The sequence below is a fragment of the Cnephaeus nilssonii genome (assembly GCF_951640355.1).
Source record: "Cnephaeus nilssonii genome assembly, chromosome: 16".
NCBI lineage: Eukaryota > Metazoa > Chordata > Mammalia > Chiroptera > Vespertilionidae > Cnephaeus > Cnephaeus nilssonii.
In genome coordinates, this window is record NC_137087.1 from 36,604,657 (window position 1) to 36,623,226 (window position 18,570).

At 41.8% G+C, this 18,570-nt stretch overlaps 1 protein-coding gene across 1 annotated transcript in view; it reads right to left on the reverse strand.

Annotated features, from left to right (window-relative positions):
• The window catches only part of PANK1 (pantothenate kinase 1), a 48,777-nt gene that overhangs the window by 17,653 nt on the left and 12,554 nt on the right, over nucleotides 1–18,570 (reverse strand). Inside the window, exon 2 of the mRNA XM_079794254.1 lies at nucleotides 2,850–3,202. Coding sequence (XP_079650380.1) covers nucleotides 2,850–3,202 — 353 coding nt within the window. The remainder of the gene's footprint in view (nucleotides 1–2,849; nucleotides 3,203–18,570) is intronic.

An 18,570-nucleotide genomic window follows, 5' to 3' on the forward strand; every position in this document is an offset into this window, starting at 1 on the left:
ACAACTCTTCACATTCATAAGAGACACACTCAAGGGGCAGACTCAGTGAGCACCAAAGCCCCACTGAAGCAAGTCCTGCCCCATAAGGGTGTCTCCAGCACAGCAGTTCTCCCATTGCATTCACTGCTGGTCCTCACAGCCAATTGGCCTGGAGATCAATTCCTCCCAATGATACCAACAGCAATCAAAGCTTAACTACAACAAGACTGCACACAGCCCACAAAGGGGTGCACCAAGGGTGTCCACCTCAGGTAATTGGGGAGGCTGAGCCACTGGGCCCTATAGGACACCTAGCACACAAGGCCACTATCAACACAGGGAAGCAGCCAAAATGTGGAGACAAAGAAACATGTCACAAATGAAAGAAATGGAGGACAGCAAACTACTGGATATAGAGTTCAAATCCACGGTTACAAGGTTACTCAAGAACCTGCTAGAAACCTCTGAGAAATTTAGTGAGACCATCAAGAAAATGAAAAAGGACCAATCAGAAATTAAGCATACACTGACTGAAATAAAGAATAATATACAGAGATCCAACAGCAGACTAGAGGATCCCAAGAATAAAGTCAAAGATTTGAAATATGAAGAAGCAAAAAACACCCAACCGGAAAAGCAAAAATATGAAGATAGTGTAAGGAGCCTCTGGGACAACCTCTAGCGTACCAACATTCGAATTATGGGGTTGCCAGAAGAAGAGAGAGAGCAAGATACTGAAAACCTATTTGAAGAAATATGACAGAAAACTTCCCCTACCTGGTGAAAGAAATAGACTTACAAGTCCAGGAAGCACAGAGAACCCCAAACAAGAGGTCAATGGTGGGGAAAGGAGACTTACGTAATACTTTAAACAATCAAGATTTAAAAATTAAATAAATAAACAAACAATAAGTTTGCTGTAAAACAGTATGCCATGTTATGCCAGCAGCAGCCTCATGCATCTGGTGCTTACCACATCTTGTGATTGTATCATATTCTTCTGTGCTTGGTTTAATCTCATGTTGTTTTGTACAGTAACATGCATACAGGCTTGTAGCCTAGGAGCGATAGGTTATTATACCGTATAGTGGTAGGCTATATCCTGTAGATTTGTGTAAGTGTACGCTATGATGTTTGCATAACAATGAAGTTTCTCAGAACATTTCCCGTCGTTAAGTGGCACATGGCTGGCACATAACCCTGCTCCCTGCACTGGTCTACTTCTCAGGCTCCAACAGCTTGCCTGCAGGAGCAGAGGCTTCACCTTGGTTGTAATAAGTTATGACCTTTCCCAGTTCAGAATCTTGAGAAACGCACTTGCTCATGGCCAACATCCATTGAGTAACTTCCTCCTAGAACACACATTACCCCAGAGGAGGGATGGAGGCATTGATGGACGTTGCATAAATGCTCCAAGTCACCTTGGTTCATTTCGGGCTCTCCAGGGAAGAAGGACAAATAGTGAGCGAACCGGTGAGCTGACAGCAATAGGGTTGGGTCAGCGTTCCTTTCGCCTGAATCAGAATTTTGGTGATGCCCCACCTCTCATCAAGGGGGCACTCCTAGAAACTCCTAATTCAGCTGCTGGGTAGGGAAAGGGGACACAAAAGAAAAAAGCCAAAACCTGAAGATAATCAGCCTCAGGATACTGTGGTAGGACTCCATTGCCAGCTCTTCCAGACACTATTTAGAATAATTAATGAGATAAATGATGTTTTCTTTGATGATACAAATGCAGTTTTCATTATGGCTTAATACCAGGAGTAACGCATTGCCTCATTAATTTATTCATTAATGATAGACTTTATGACAAGACAGGATTACATTAGTTCCACGACAGTGCTTGCCTCAGCAGCACATGTACATTACTTCCATGACAAAATGCCAGTGATCTGTACTCGAGGCTTATCTCACTATATTTTATATCTTACCCTCACTGTATTTCCAACTTTCTGGCAGGACTAAACCCAAAATCTCCCAACCCTTCCTTCTCTTATGTTCCATCACTTCTGTTAATCTCGTTTCCTTTATTTTCTCCACCTATTCTTTTATTTTCTTCTCACTTTATTCCCTGTGAGATGAAGCTGGACAGTACAAAGATTACCTTGACTGTAAAGATGGGAAAATGGGAACATTTAGGTGTTAAGGGATTGCTAAATAAAGTCAACGTTTGGACTCCATGTCATTCATTCATATCTTCCACTGAGCTAAATTTGTCAAATCTAAATGAGCAACACAGAGTTGGAATGTACCTCCAGTCAGGATACGGCACTATTCTTATTATGTAGCACCTCCTCCATCGTGCTCATTAATAAAGGAACTCACCTATCAAAGATTTCATTTTTTTGTTTGTGAGCAAAACTTTTGAATGACATTCATAAAACAAAAGGACAGTGCAAATGGGTAGACAGAAGTAACAATTTTTAGTAAGACTTATAGAAAACCTTTCCTGTGGGCCTCAGTCTACATACCTATAAAACTGACTCAGTGATTATGCTTTTCAAGAAATTGTGTAGTGTCTGAGGAAAACTCTAAAGGGAGTTTTATATCATATTGTCTTTAGCATACTGTGCAGCACTAATTATAACTAAAGTTGAGAATGGCAACAAATTTTTTTGAGCACTAATGAAGTGCCAGGTACATATTACCTCATCTAATCCTCCATGTAACAACCCTATGAGGTAGTAACTATTCAGTAGATGAGGAAACTGAGGCACAGAGAGGTGAAGTGAACTTGTTCAAAATCCCAAGGCTAGTTAGTCGTAGTCTAGTCCTTTGGTATGAGATGCCATGATTATGAACATATCAGAGATTTTCTTTCTTTCTCTAATAGGTGGTTCGGATGTTTTAACCAGGACAAACCCACTTACCATTCTGAAGTCCTCTTCGAACTTGAAAGCCCCGCCTCCCGTGGCACAGAGAGTGGTATGAAGGCTGGAGAAGTTCTTTTCGCTGCCCATCTGAATGAACATGTGCATGGCACAGCTGGGGAAGCGGATGAAGTGCAGGTTCCCTTTGCGTCCACACATGGTCAAGTTTTTTAATTCCAGGTGGACATCTCGGATCCCGGTTTTCCCATAAGCAACGTTGGAGGTCAAATACTTCCTGATGCTCTTCAGGTTCTCCACTTCCTCTTGTTCCTCTTCAGCTGTAATATCCTTCGGCTCAAAGTAGACCAATTTAACCAGGGTTCCACCGATATCCATGCCAAACCATGGGAATGCTAGGACAGAAAGACAGTGCCACTGAATTCTATGCATGCAAATAAATAATTGATTTTTTAATCCTCAGTAATGGAATGCTATGGTGCCACATCTATGTGCATTTAACATTCCGTTTACTTGATTTCAAATATATGCACCAAAAGAAAAGACAGGCAAGGAGAAATTCACGATTTAAATGGTGCCCAGGATTCTGCCCAACTCCACTCAGAGTCTGCATCGGGTCAATACTCATGTGCTGCTCAGGGCTCGAGAATCTCACCAAGATGGGTGCAGTTCCAAGACTTAAAAAATACATATTTTGCATATATCATGGCTCCCAAATGCTAACTATCTTATCAAAACTTTAGCCAAAGAAAAATGGCCTCTTCTGATGCCAGAGGAAAAACCAGCTGTGCTAGGTGTACCAATAGATGGTATATTGATCTCGAATCCCCTGATCATTTTTACAGCATTTGCTTTTTGCCTTCATGAACTGACTTCATGAGGCATGACCCCACTGCTTTAAATAAATAGGAAGCAGAAGGGGAGAAAATGTGGAATATCAAAGGTGATGGGCAAATATGATGGATGACCCCTATGGTGGTGGGATTCTAAGGGTAACAGCTCCTGCTACGTCTCATTTCTTTCTTCCTTTCTGTTAGAGAAAACAAAAGATTCAAAAAGTATAATGTGTGTATGTATGTATTTATCCTACCTGGTTTGAAAAGATAAAGAGGTGAGTGTGAGAGGGGGGAAGGAGCAGAGACGGAAGGAAGACCCCTATGTTTGTGATTATATGAGACCACAGAAATGTTGTTACTATTTTTAGGGGGTAGCAGGATGAGCAGGTTGTTTGGGTGGAGGCCAGAGATTGGGGAGGGGATGGAGAAAATTCTACACTTAGAACTGTCAGCACATACAGAAGTAAAAAAAAAAAAAAGAAGAAGAAGAAGAAAGAAAGAAAAAAGAATTCAGTGTTAATGATAATTAGGAGCCATCTCAGGACAGAATGGACAGAACAGCAGTGTGAAACCCAGAAAATAATCTGATTCTGCACCAGAAACCCATCGTCACCCAGCCACGCCTGTGGCCGGGCCTCTGGGATGAAGAATCGCTACATGGCCTTGTGTTTGGATGGGACAGGCAACTGCACAGTCTCACTTTTCAAAACGCAACAGGGGCACCTAAACATTATGTTACTTAGAGTCCTGGTTTCGCCTTCCTGCTTCGCCTCCAGCTCATTTTTCAGCCATTTCAAAGCTTTTGTGGGCAACTCAACAAAACAGTAGGAAATAGTGTGTCAAGTTTTGAAAATTCAGGCAAATAATTTTGGTTAAGGCAAAAGGGAACAGAATTAGAATACTGTATTAGTTTACCTTCATGAAAAACTGGATGTTTTTGTGTTCGTACTTTAATGCTTTTATAATAAATACACTGTCATATTTCAAATGTAGTTTTATTTACCTTCCTGACATCAAGGTCTCCCTAAATTGCCGCTTCCCCTACACAAGCTGCAGAAGAGGAAGAAAAGAAGGGGAAGGAAGGACGTCCCAACACAGCTACCATTATGATTCACTAGCTTGTTAATCCAGGATACCCAGATGTTTAGATAAATTCAGCTGAACTACCGATAAGAATCTGTTTCATCTCTGCCAGAAGTGATGGTGGTTCCAGATACAGAATGTTTCCTTCATCCTTCACTCCTACATCTTACACCAGATGTCATTTTCAAAAATTTCTAGAATATTAATCAAGAATGTTCAGCCGGAGATGAGGTTCAAACTGCCCAAGAAGACTTAAGCAACAAGTGAACTGATCTACTCATTCAAATGGTTTCTACCATAGTGAGGTGTGTCCAAAGTAGAAACTTGATGCTCATAAAACCAGGTGCTATAGATAAGTAGTTAAATCAACTAGATATATAGGTTTCAACATGAATACAGCCCAAAAACAATGCTGAAGGAAACCTGCTTTAAAAGCGAGAACTGAAGAGTAGGTCATTGCTTCCAGGCTAGGCATGAGAGCCTCTAGAACAGTGGTTCTCAACCTTTTTAATGCCACGACCCTTTAACTCAGTTCCTCATGTTGTGGTGACTCCCAACCATAAAATTATTTTCGTTGCTACTTCATAACTGTAATTTTGCTAGTGTTATGAATCGTAATGTAAATATCTGTGTTTTCCAATGGTCTTAGGTAACCCACAGGTTGAGAACCGCTGCTGTAGAGCCTAAGACCATCGGAAAACACAGATATTTACATTACGATTCATTAACAGTAGCAAAATTACAGTTATGAAGTAGCAACGAAAATAATTTTATGGTTGGGGTCACCACAACATGAGGAACTGTATTAAAGGGTCGCGGCATTAAAAAGGTTGAGAACCACTGCTCTAGAACTTTTCCATAGCAATGGGAAATATTCCAGGTAGTGGCTGATCTGTCAGCGTAGGTCCTGGAGTGAGGATGCAGACAATCCTCAATGACAGCGCGAGCATGAAATAAACGTTTGTTCTTTAAACCACTGAGATATGGGAATTGTCTGTTACTGCAACAGAGCCTGGCCTATTCTGACTGCTACTCAACAGCCACAAAAAGTGTGACACTGGCCTAGAGGCAGGTATCAGGGAGTGAGGAAACGAATTCTGGAGGCTGGCAAAGCATTTGGTAAAACTATCATGTATGAGAACTTGGAAAGCAGGTGTATACCTAAATAATTAGGAGATCTCGTGTAAGGGGTTCAAGGGCAAATACTAGTAGCAAGTGTTGGTGACTATTGGCTACTGTTGGCTGAGCTTTCTTTGTTTTTAGAATATCGTTCAACTTTAATTTTTGTTTTATTGATTTCAGAGAGAAGGAGAGAAAAAGAGAGAGAAACATCGATTGGGTGCCTCCTGCACAAACCCCAACCTGAGATCAAACCTGCCACCTGGGTATGTGCCCTGACCAAGAATCGAACCCACCACCTTTTGGTGCAAGGGATGACGCCCAAGCAACTGAGCCACACCAGTCAGGGCCTGTTGGCTGAATTTTAAAAGGGGTAACCAAAGAGAAGAGTGAGAGATGGGCTCAAAAAGTAACCAACTGGTTTACAAACAAAAAGGAAAGGGAACAGAATCCATCAAGTCAGACTTGTAAGGCTGGAAAAAAAAAGCAGCTGCTTCTCTTCCCCAACATGTAAATGATAAAACTGAGAAAGCCTCAATAAAACTGAGAAAGCTCACTTAGCACTTAGCTTTGGGGTGAGGTTGGGAGAAAGAAAATGACTATCACACTTACTCTTAGCACTCTGAAAGAGTTAAGATGTCCCTAACTAAACACGCAGTTAAGGGTATAGCTTCTTATTTAAATCTTTCAATTAGAATAGCTCAGGGGGAAAGACACTAGAGGTGTGGCTTTCCCACCAGAGACTGACAGGTTCAAAGTATCTTGACCAAGTCAATAAAGAAAGGCTGGGAGCACAACACTAAGGCACAGTGAATATAAGTATGATGCCAAGAACAGAGCACTGGGCATATGGAAATAAAGCATAGTGAAATGGTTAAGAAGCCTATTTCCTTTTCTAAAAAATATTTTATTGATTTTTAGAGAGAGGGAGAGGAAAGGAGAAGGAAGGAGGAAGAGAAACATCCATCGGCTGCCTCTTGCATGCCCCCTACCGGGGATGGAGCCTGCAACCAGGGCATATGCCTTGACTGGGAATCAGCAGGCAACCCTTTGGTGCATGAGACAACCAACTATTATACATTAATATGCAATGTATGGGGTGGTGAAAAGTGGGTAACTTGCCTCTTTTAGTTCAGAGGTTTCTAGATCCGAGCTGATGTCAAAATGACTTTGTATCACCCCCTAATTTAGAGCCTGCTGTGCATCGTGCAGACACTGTGACTGGGAAGGACTTTAGGGTTGTTTCCTTTGGGGAGGGGATGACCATATCTCACTTGCAGGTGGGAAAGCGGGCCAAATATCTAGCCATCAGAAACACAAGCTGCCCTAACCGGTTTGGCTCAGTGGATAGAGCGTCAGCCTACGGACTGAAGGGTCCCAGGTTCGATTCCGGTCAAGGGCACATCCCCAGTATGTGCAGGAGGCAGCTGATCGATGTTTCTCTCTCATCGATGTTTCTAACTCTCTACCCCTCTCCCTTCCTCTCTGTAAAAAATCAATAAAATATATATTAAAAAAGGAAAGAAAGAAACACAAGCTGTGGTAGTCCCTAGTGCTGCTGGCCAAATACTCTGGTTCTCTTCCTTCAGGCCCATGGGGTCAGGCTGTAACTCCTGGCCATTTTATAACGGAGCGATAGTGAGCCAGAATGGAGCCCCCAGCCACCCCTCAATGGACAAGCCTTTGTGAATGAGACAAACCTTTGCTGTTTTAAGCCACGGACATTTGAAGGTTATTCATCACCGCAGAGTGATCCAGACTAATACATCTTCCATCAGCATCTTTGGCTGTTTTCTTTTCCCTGAAACCCTCCCTGCGCTCCTGCAGACCAGACCCAGGGCCTGCCAGTGTCGCTGATAAACATGTGGTAGCTGAGCGCTAACAAAAAGGTATGTGGGTCCTGCCGCATTTTTTCTGTCTAAAAATGTCTCTCGACACAATCCAAGACTGGCCATCTGGTAGTCATTAAAACCTTGAAACGAATCTGTATTCCAAATATTGTGGTGAAAATAATAAAAGGGTTTATTGGTAGTTGATGGCTTTAAAACAAAGCCTGTTTCTTAAAGACCTTTTCAGAACACTAGAATGGTCTCTGTGGGGCACTTAGGTTTCCTGCAGTAATTTTCAAAGGTTACAGAGTGAACTCCAAATAGCAAAAATAAGGAAAAAGAAAAACAAAACAAAACACACACACACAGAGAAGGTTTCCTACCAAAGAAACAATTTTAAAGAGCTAAGGGAATCTGGCATTAGAAAATCTATCTCCCCTTGAACAACCAGCCACAAAGCTTTAAGAGGGTCTCCTGGTGAGGTGAAGGCCCCGAACACCAATATTTCTTCCGGTATATAAATTAGGCACCGAGTGCTCAAGATTAACTCCTTTGGGCACAGATGTGACTCAGCAACCAGTTGTTGCCACAGTTTAACAGATCTCTCAAGGGTCCACCAAGATGTCATTTATTTCTGCCGTAATAATTCCTTGTGAGTAGGGAGTGGCAGGACTGAATTGCTTTTCCCACTATTTGTAAACAGATTTGTCAAGCAAACTAATAGGTGGGGAAGATGTCTGAGGATTGTGTAACCAACAGAAAAAATGACCTTTAAAGCGTTTCGGAGATATTTTTGCGCTACATAAATGCTAATTACGCTGGAGTCACCTAAGGACCGCTACAAGTTAAAAACAAGCAAAAAAACCCAACTTAGTTAACTTAGATTCCGGTGTGTAATAGGATTATATTTCTTTAAAAATTTGTTGTTCTCCTTCCCTTCACGACGCCTAACTTTGGTTGATGTAATTCTTTGCTAACATATTCATATTCAACTTTAAGAACTGGAATATCCTGTTTACAGATTAAGAAAAGTAAGGCTTAGGGAGATCAAGGACTTGCCTAAGATCAGTCACACTAGGTATCAACAGAGTCCATTTTCAGTTTCATGAGCCAATATCCCCCGTTTTGCAAGGCTAGTCAGAGTTGAGTTGTTTGTTGATTATAACTGAGAACATCCCCTGACCTCTAAGGGATCCCATGAGACTTGCAACCAGGGGAGCAGTGGGCAGCGGCAGGTCGTCCCATGCTAACCCTCTGGCCCTGTCTCCAATGCCCCCTTTTCTCTGACTTCCCAGTGAGCCAAGGCAGCCCAGCCTGGGCTCTCCTGTTGCTTCTTCTGTGCTAAGCCCTTCCTTGTTTCACTGTCCTAAGTATATTTTTAATGCAGTTAAGAAATTCGTGTTTGCTTTTTCACACTTTCTCTCTTGATTGAAATCTTTCCCTTAAGAAGACAAGAACCGAAGCCTCATCTTACTGGTAACACAAGGACCTTGAAAAAAGTGGTAAATGTAAAATTTAATAAAAGGGTTTCTTTTTTTTTAAATATATTTTATTGATTTTTCACAGAGAGGAAGGGAGAGGGACAGAGAGCCAGAAACATCGATGAGAGAGAAACATCGATCAGCTGCCTCCCGCACACCCCCCACTGGGGATGCACCCGCAACCATGTCACATGCCCTTGACCGGAACCGAACCCAGGACCCCTCAGTCTGCAGGCCGACGCTCCATCCACTGAGCCAAACCGGTTTTGGCAATAAAAGTGTTTCTATAACACTGTAAGGAAACCTATACTTATTGCACACAGATCAATCTGTTAAACATTAAATACTCAGTGCAGAGAAACTTGAGTCTTGGTTTCTTTCAAATTAATGCATACCAGATTTCTTTAGTTTGAATTTTAGTCACATGGCAATACCAGGGTTGGCCAGGGTACAAGGATATAAGCACTTAACTGATGGCAATGTAAACTCGTGTAGTCTTCTCACGGGCTATTTGAAAATATATATTTAAAAGCTCCAGATTGCTATACCCTGATACATTAGTTCCACTTTACACTAAGTAAATAATTATGCATGCACTCAAAAATTTACCTTAAAAAATCATTAAAGCCCTAGACGGTTTGGCTCAGTGGATGGAGGGTCCCAGTTTTGATTCCAGTCAAAGGCACATGCCCAGGTTGTGGGCTCGATCCCCAGTAGGGAGCATGCAAGAGGCAACCAATCAATGATTCTCAAGATTGATATTTCTATCTCTCTCTTCCTCTCTCTTCCTCTTTGAAATCAATAAAAATTTTTTAAAAATCATTAAAGGTTTAGTAATAATGAGAAATCTAATTTATTGTCCCAAAATAAAGGGCAGGTTAAATAAATGATTATCCATTTTGCAGGATGACACTTAATGAATGGAACACTTCATATGACTACAATTTTGTATAAAAATTAAAAAGAAAATACAGGAAACTTTAGGCCAAAATGTTAATAGCCGTTATCTCTGTATCATGAATTAGGGTGCCTTTTTTCTCTTCTGGCTTTCCAAATTTTTACAATCAATACATTTAATCTTCATAATCAGTTATTTTAGAATTCTTAATAAAAAAATTTCTCTGCAATGAGGCAAAAGAAAAAGAAATTGTGTTAACTTGGCTTCAATGAGCAGATAGCTGATTTCTGGCCCTGCCCAGGGAAAAGAGCATGCTAGCATTCTCATCTCACCATGTCCTTCCCTTCCCAGGCAAGATCCTACCCACATCAAGCCTGCTATCCCTTAGACCAGTGATGGGCAACCTTTTGAGCATGGTGTGTCAAACTTCGCCAAAAAAATGAGCATAACTCGGGTAGTGTGTCACTTTGAGGAAAAAACATTATTTCGCAAATGTTTCATCCTCAGGAGCAGCAAATGTTTCATCCTAGGCATGCGGCCGCCTCAGCGGCTGCGTGTCATCAGAAATGGCTAAGCGTGTCAGTGCTGACACGCGTGTCATAGGTTCGCCATCACTGCCTTAGACACAAGCATCAAGAAAGACGAGGAAGGGCAGGGCAGGGCGAGAGGTCTGGACTTATCCCCAAGGTGCTGGGAAGAAGAAGGTGGAATTAGAAGATCACGTGATGTTGGAGAAAGGGGACTTATCTTGCTGTTTTTAGGCTGCTGGTCCCATTGTAGGGATAGATAATCATGAAAAACCAAGAATCCAAGAAAAAAGTGCCAGAGAAGGAATTAAAAGTAAGATTTTATATTCAAGTGCCCACCTTGATCCTAAAAGAAAACAAACCAAAGGCAACAGCAGTAATTGAAAACCCAAATACAACTCACTGAATTCAGTCAGTATGAACAAGCTGAGATCAACTACCATAAGATGGCTTTCAATCAGCATAAAAGTTGTGTTGTTGTTTTTTTAAAAAAAGGGGGCCCTGGCCAGTGTGGCTCAGTTGATTGGTCATCGTCCCATGCACTGAAAGGTTTCAGGTTCGGTTCCTGGTTGCGTGCTCAAGGCCCGGTAGGAGACGTTCAGGAGGCTCAACGTTTCACTCTCACATCAATGTTTTGCTCTTCTTTTCTTCCTCTCTCTCTCTCTAAAAATCAATTTTAAAATCTTAAAAAATAAAGAGACACAGAGGAAGGAAGGAAGGAAGGAAGGAAGGAAGGAAGGAAGGAAGGAAGGAAGGAAGGAAGGAAGGAAGGAAGGAAGGAAGGAAAAGTCTGCCACCCAAGAGCAGAGTTGTTTAGCCAGTTAGGCAGCTGACATGACCAGGTCTCAGGTAGGAATTTAGGGTAGGAGAGGCCTGATTTATCCATCTACATACTAGTATACTATTGTCAGGGGAAAACCCTTACGTTAAATGCGGCATTTCAAAGTACACTTAAAGGGACAAGGACATGCTTTCAGGAAAGGATCACTGTGGGAAAGACCACACGCCCTTCTCTCCCTGACACAGCCTTCTCTGATCACCTTCTCCCTCTCACCCACTCAGGGTGGGAACCAAAGGGCTGATCAGATTCTCGTATTCCAGAAGAAAAAAGAATAGTGAGGACTGCCTTCAGGACTTCTGAGGCAAGAAATATTATCACATCAGCCCCCAGGTCTGAAGTCTGGATTTCCTCACCTTCACCAGGCAGTTCAGAACGACCTGTGAGCACAATGGGCTCAGTGCCTAGGGCCTGTGGTATTTTTTAACAAGCACAAACATATTTTAATTTCTTTTAAAATCAGAAAAAAAAAAACACTTTCAGGTAAAAAAAAAATGTACTATATCATATCAATGCATTCATCTTCATACCAACATAATAGTAAATATTTTAATTTAATTTTTATGGAAGAGGTCCCTGAAGGCAAAAGTGCCCGGGGTCCATGAAAGCTGGCCTGTTCCAGTTTGCTCCAGGTTAGAACAAACAGGATACCATACCAGAGTTTACTTTGCATTTGCAATTTGAAGTGGATCTTTATGGTTTGTTTCCAGTTGTATTTCCTTAACGCAACTTTACTTTTAGTATTGTTAAAATACAAGTTCCCGGCCACGCCTGCATATTGTGACACAGTCCAACTGAAGAAAAGGTTTTCAATGAGAGGCCTCTGTAACTCTCACTGGTCAAGTTCAAAACCACCATTCCAGTTGAATCAAAATGAATATTTTAAGCAGCTGGACCACAAATTAAAAGGGAGAAATCGGGAGTTTGAATGAGCTGTCCTTGCTAGGAACTTTAAGGGACTCAGGCTGGCAGCAGAGGGCCAGGCACGGTAATGGCCCAGTAGACATTACTATTCCCATGAGGGCTTTGAACACATCTAATTGCTTGCTAATAAAATTACTTATGGACAATTTATTACATGAGTACTGCAGGTGATTTTCCCATTTTAAATACAGCTTTTGAATGGATGATACAGTTATTATCCATCCATGACTACACCCCATGGCTATGGTTTTAGATATGTTCCTCACATTAATTAAGTTCTGTCATTGCGCGCCTCTCTCCCAGTGGCTCCAGTTTTAAAGATAACCGGGCATTCCTCCATAAAGAAGTTAGCTCCCTCACTTCTATGTAGACTCTAACGAACAAAATAAGCTGACACAGTAGAAACAGAGGCATGAATACATGGAACAGACTGACAGCTGTCAGAAGGGAGGGAGGGGACTTAGGGGCCTGTAGGAAAGAAGGTAAAGGGATTAGGATATATATATATATATATATATATATATATATATATATATATATCCATATATGCATGCATCCATCACACAGACACAGACAACAGTGTGGTGATAGCCAGAGGGAAAAGAGGGCTCGGGGGTAGGTGGAGGTGGGCGAAGATGGGGAAAACGGGGACAGAAAGAGACTTTGCTTGGGTTGATGGGCACACAATGGAGTGTGCAGATGATGTTTCATTGAGTTGTACATTTGAAACATGTACCCCAACAAATTTATAAAAAAGAGTAAGAAAGAAGTTAGCTCTGGGAACAGTACTCATGTATTTAGGTCAGGCAGGCAGACATTCTTTGATTTACAAACCATGTGGTTGGTCTTGATACAGACAGAAACATCAACATAAAAGTTATGTTACTTTCTCTGTTTTTTAAGGTTAAGACTTGAGAAAGAAAAAAAAAAAAAAGAAAATAAAAAGCTCTTGCAGGGCACCATTCTGGTGGCACCAGTAAACGCATTCTTAGCTTGCACCTGGACCAGGAGGAAGCAGGGAAAGATGGAACTGGCGCTGAGGGGATCCAAAATGTCAAATCCCTGGTGTTAAAAATACTTTTCCTTGATTCTCTTCCCCAAGTCCATGAGCAGCTCAGTGAAATACACTTTCCCAAGGTCCTGGGGCCTCTCGCTGCCACCCACGTGAGAGAAATCAGAATAGAAAGAGGGGTGTCACTCTGGTGACCCGCGAGCTCATCTTCTCCCCATTGTCCCGACAGTCGGCTCTATGTTTCTGCTCCAGGTCTTACGGAGGGGAAGTGGAAGGCAGATGAAATGCGTTTCCCATGCCAAAGGAATGTCCTCAGGCAGAGGAGACGGGAAGAAAGCAATTGCAGACACTTATGGTCATCACCCCTATTTCCCACCAAGCAGCCTGTCCTACAGAGTCTAGAGGCAAGGGAAGGTGACTAGCAACCTTCCCAGTGGCCCTGACCTTAATCACACCACCTTCTTCAGCAGAAATAGAGTCCCTGGACTAAAGAAGATTCCATAGATTTCACTATGCAGGCATGTGCCAAGGGGCATGAGTGCACCTGTGTGACCATCTCCAATGAGATTGCTTCAGCAACCAGAGCTGATCACAGCTTCTACCCGGAATGGCTCCTCCAACCCTCCACTGCCCCTCCCTGCGGCTCAGGATGGTAAGCTCATTACTTGCTTAAACAAATCCCAGTTTAAATCACCAAGAGGTTTAGCTTTGTGTCCTGACGAGCCACCAGAGCATGCTTATTGACTTCAGGGATGCTCCTGACAACTTAACACCAGAGAGTGGCTAATTATGGAGAGAACAGCACTGCTAGTCGGCACCGCCAGGCAGAACAGGTCTACTGGAAATAGACTTCGTTCCTTTATCTTAGCTCGACCGTGAGTGTCTGGCAAATCTCTGAAGTTGAGCTGAGTGGGGATGGAGGAAGGATGTGCCCAATGCTCACCTGCAATGCAAACTGAAATAAAGAGGTCACAAGCACCCTTGCCAAGTAATCTGAGAACAACTACGTGCTTATGCATCCACAGACTCATTGAACAGATCTTTATTTTGTTCCTAGACAGTGTGAGGCACTGTGGCCCAGAGTTGGGGGGGTGGCAATGCACCTGCCCTCTTGGCACTTACATTCTAGGCTGCAAGGACTTGCTGTTAACCAAGAACAGTCTGGAAAGGAGGGAAAACTCTACTGAGTGGAAACTCCCATTGTCCTAGTACCAGACACTACTTAATAAAGCAGTCCTTTAACATTTACCAATGGCAGCTCTGTGCAGGGTTCCCCCATAAGCACAGTAACTATAACAAAGTAAAACCTGACACTTCCTAGCCATTCAAGGATCTCATCATGTAACTGGGGATGACATTCAAACCTAAAGGACGTTTAAAATCAAAGGATGTAGGTGTTGGAGAGACGTAAGAGCTTTTAGGGAAACACACATCTAAACCACAATAAGATACCACTTCAAACCCGCTAGGATGGCTAAAATCTAAAAAAAAAGGAAAAGAACAAGTGTTGGGTTAGAATGTGGAGAAAGTGGAACCCTCATACACCACTTGTGAGAATATAAAATAGTGCAGTCACTTTGGAAAACAGTCAGGCAATTCTGCAAGAGGTTAAACATAAGTTAGTTTATTATCTGTAAGTCCACTCTTCGGTATATACCCAGGAGAACTAAAAACGCGTGTCCACACAAAACCTGGTATGCAAAAGTCCATTACTCATAACAGCAAAATGTGGAGGTCCATCAACGAATGAATGAGTAAGTATCACCGTACAATGAAATGTTATTTGGAAATAAATAGGAACAAATTACTGATATAATTTAGACATGATGGCCCTCACTAAGCTAAGTGAAAGGAGCCAACCACAAAAATCGCATTTATATGGGCTGTCCAAAATAGGCCAACCGAGGGAGACAGAAAGATTAGCGGTTGCCTAGGTTTTGAAGTTGTAGGGGGGAAAGGGAAGTGGCTGTTCATAAGTTTTTCTGGGGGTGATGAAGTGTTCTACAGTTGTAAGGTACAGTATAGGGAAGAGTGGTAATCTTCTATAATAATAAAAGCATAATATGCTAATTAGACCGGATGACCTTCTATGAAGTCAGGGCTGTGAGAGAAGCCCAGGGCCCGGGTGCCAAAGGGAAGCCTGTGCCGGCAGCCGGGGGAAGGAAGGCCTACTCTTGCATGAATTTCATGCATCGGGCCTCTAGTAACTATATATAGTGTCGGATGGTTGCTAGACTTATAGTAGTGGCCACTTTGTAAGGCATATAAATGTTGAAACACTATGTTGCACACCTAAAATTAATATAACACTGTATGTCAATTAAAACTAAAAATAAGTGAATTAAAATTGTGCCGATGATTACACTCGACATGCTAAAAACATCGAACTGTACACTTTAAATGTTATATCTCAATCAAGCAGATTTTATACATATGCACAGCTCTGGTCTTCATGTTATAACACTTAAAATATAAATGCCCAATTGTAATAGTTTTAGAAGGAAATCTTTCTAAAATGTATGATCCACTTTCCCACATTCTTAAAAAAAAAAAAACCTGTAGCTCTTACTGATGACTCTGGGTCATAGAAGAATCCGTTAGCGTGCCTACCATTTACTGTTGTCCTCAGAAACCACAGAAACCTCTGCTTCCCAGGCTGCTACGGTTTAAGTATTCTTTTGTCTTTCTTTCAGCTTTCTATGTCCTGCTATCGGACTAACTGTTCATTTCTTGCTGCTGTCGGTCGGTTTTAGTGCAGAATGTCTGTCCCGAACCTGCAGTGAATGCAGAGCAACCAGAACAATCAAGTCTGTTAGAAGTGTGACTTGGGTAAGAGCCACATAGACTCAGAGAGCGCACAGGCAGTACTCCAAGTGTAAAATGCACGAGTATCTCCAATGTTATCGCCTTTGCAGCACTGATTTGGTTGTTCAGAAGTGTGTTTACTTCCTTCCCGCTTCTCAGCTGGCCTCTGGGTTATTGCTGGCAAGTTGCCAGAAGTGATGATCACTGTAATTAGTAATAAATTGGTTTTTTACTATAACACTCTTTATCAGAGGCACCGCCAGATGTAAAAATCTCATTGAGAAATGAGATTAAAACGTAAACGTGTGCATACGAACTTTAAAATATTATTTATCTGGTGTCATTTAGTTTGGGGGCATAGTGCCCTTCTACATCACTAAGGTGAGATTTTTTTCAAACTCTTTAGCATTGGCACTTTTTTTGTTCTATTACATCTTAACTCTGGACCTCACACACGAAAGGAATAAAAAGCATCTTATTTGCATGGTTTAATTTACAAAAATAATAGCACACTGAATGTAAAGTCAGTGAGGACGATGCTGTTTTGATGAACAGAAAGGCTGGAAAACAGCTGCAGTTTCGTGAACTTCAGCATCCAGTTTGTTTCTGCTCGCTGTGCGGGTGGCACAGCGCGGGAAAGCCTGCTTCAGGGAGGAGGCGCGCGTCCTAACTGGTTGTCAAATAGCTTTTCTTGCGGTCACAGGGATTTCTTGAATCAAAACTGATTCAGCCGCTTGCAAAGACCCGCTGAACATGTTTCACAAAAAGCTGGATACCAAAAATATCGAACAACTGTTCGCTTTGCGTGTGATAGAGATAAAAAATAAGACTAAAAGCATCTACACCTTGTAATAAGTGTTAAAAATCCAAGAACAGCATTACCAGGACTTGACAGGTTACCCATTTATTTGTTATTACATAACTGACCTAAGCCAGGGTGCGAGCGTTGGCCAAGCAAATATGCCTAAGCCTGGCCTAAATGTAACCGAGTTTGGTACACGTGGGCTGAAGTGGTGTACTGGCTTGTGCAATTTTGTGTGGACATATGTGCACAGGCCAAAACTTTTCAAAAGACTTTGGAGCTACAAACTTGGCAATAAATGGCCTGTTTATAAAAATTCAGTGTATTCCAATGTCTATAAGTAATGAGTTAACCCAGCAGCAGCATTGTACCAACTAACATTAAGGGCTTACTATATGCCAGGTGCTGTGCTTTACATCCAATATTTAACTTAATTCTCATAACCCAGTGGTCGGCAAACTGCGGCTCGCGAGCCACATGTGGCTCTTTGGCCCCTTGAGTTTTTAGCAAAGGCCAGCTTAGGAGTACCCTAATTAAGTTAATAACAATGTACCTACCTATATAGTTTAGGTTTAAAAAATTTGGCTCTCAAAAGAAATTTCAATCGTTGTACTGTTGATATTTGGCTCTGTTGACTAATGAGTTTGCCGACCACTGTCATAACCCAAATGAGGAGGGCAGGCACTATTATTACACCCATTTTACAGACAAAGAAACTAAGGCTCAGACAGGTTAACAAACCCACTCAAACATTAGTTAGATGGTCTCCCACATGCTTTTTAATTACAGCTTTTAAATAGACAAAAAATATTTTTAAAGAAAAATTTTAAATAAATTATTTGGGCCCCTTAGAAATTCCATACTGTACATGACTTCAGAGGAAAGAGGAGGGGTAGCATTCTTTTAATACTGTTCCTAATCTCTCAATCTCAAACCAGAAACTACAGAAGAGATACTAATCATTCTAGTCCAGTGATTTGGGGTGATACCAAAGCACTATTTTTTAAATTGATTTCAGAGAGAGGAAGGGAGAGGGAGAGATTGAAACATCAATGATGAGAGAGAATCATTCTGCTACCTCCTGCACACCCCCTACTAGAGATCGAGTCCGAAACCCAGGCATGTGCCCTGACCGGGAATCAAACTGTGACCTCCTGGTTCATAGGATTACGCTCAACCACTGAGCCACATTGGCCAGGCAAAGCACCTTTCTTTAGCACCTACTATTTAGCACTAAGAATAAGGTTTCTAATCACAGCCCATGGGAAAAAAAATGGTTCAAAATTAATCATAAAAAACAATAACAGGTACTGGCAAACAAATGAATCCTCACAGGCAACACATTATCAGATTATCATTTATCTATCAAACAGAATGTAACAATATGTACCGTGGTTAGATACGGGAATTTATTATCTAATTGTGCACCATAAAATACTATCGTCTCTCAACTAGGTATAATCAATTGTTCACTTCTTTTTAGCAAGTAACAGAGCACAGTTAGGTTTTTTTAAGAGTTCTAGCCCTGGCCCTAAACGGTTTGGCTCAGTGGATAGAGCGTCGGCCTGCGGACTCAAGGGTCCCAGGTTCGATTCCGGTCAAGGGCATG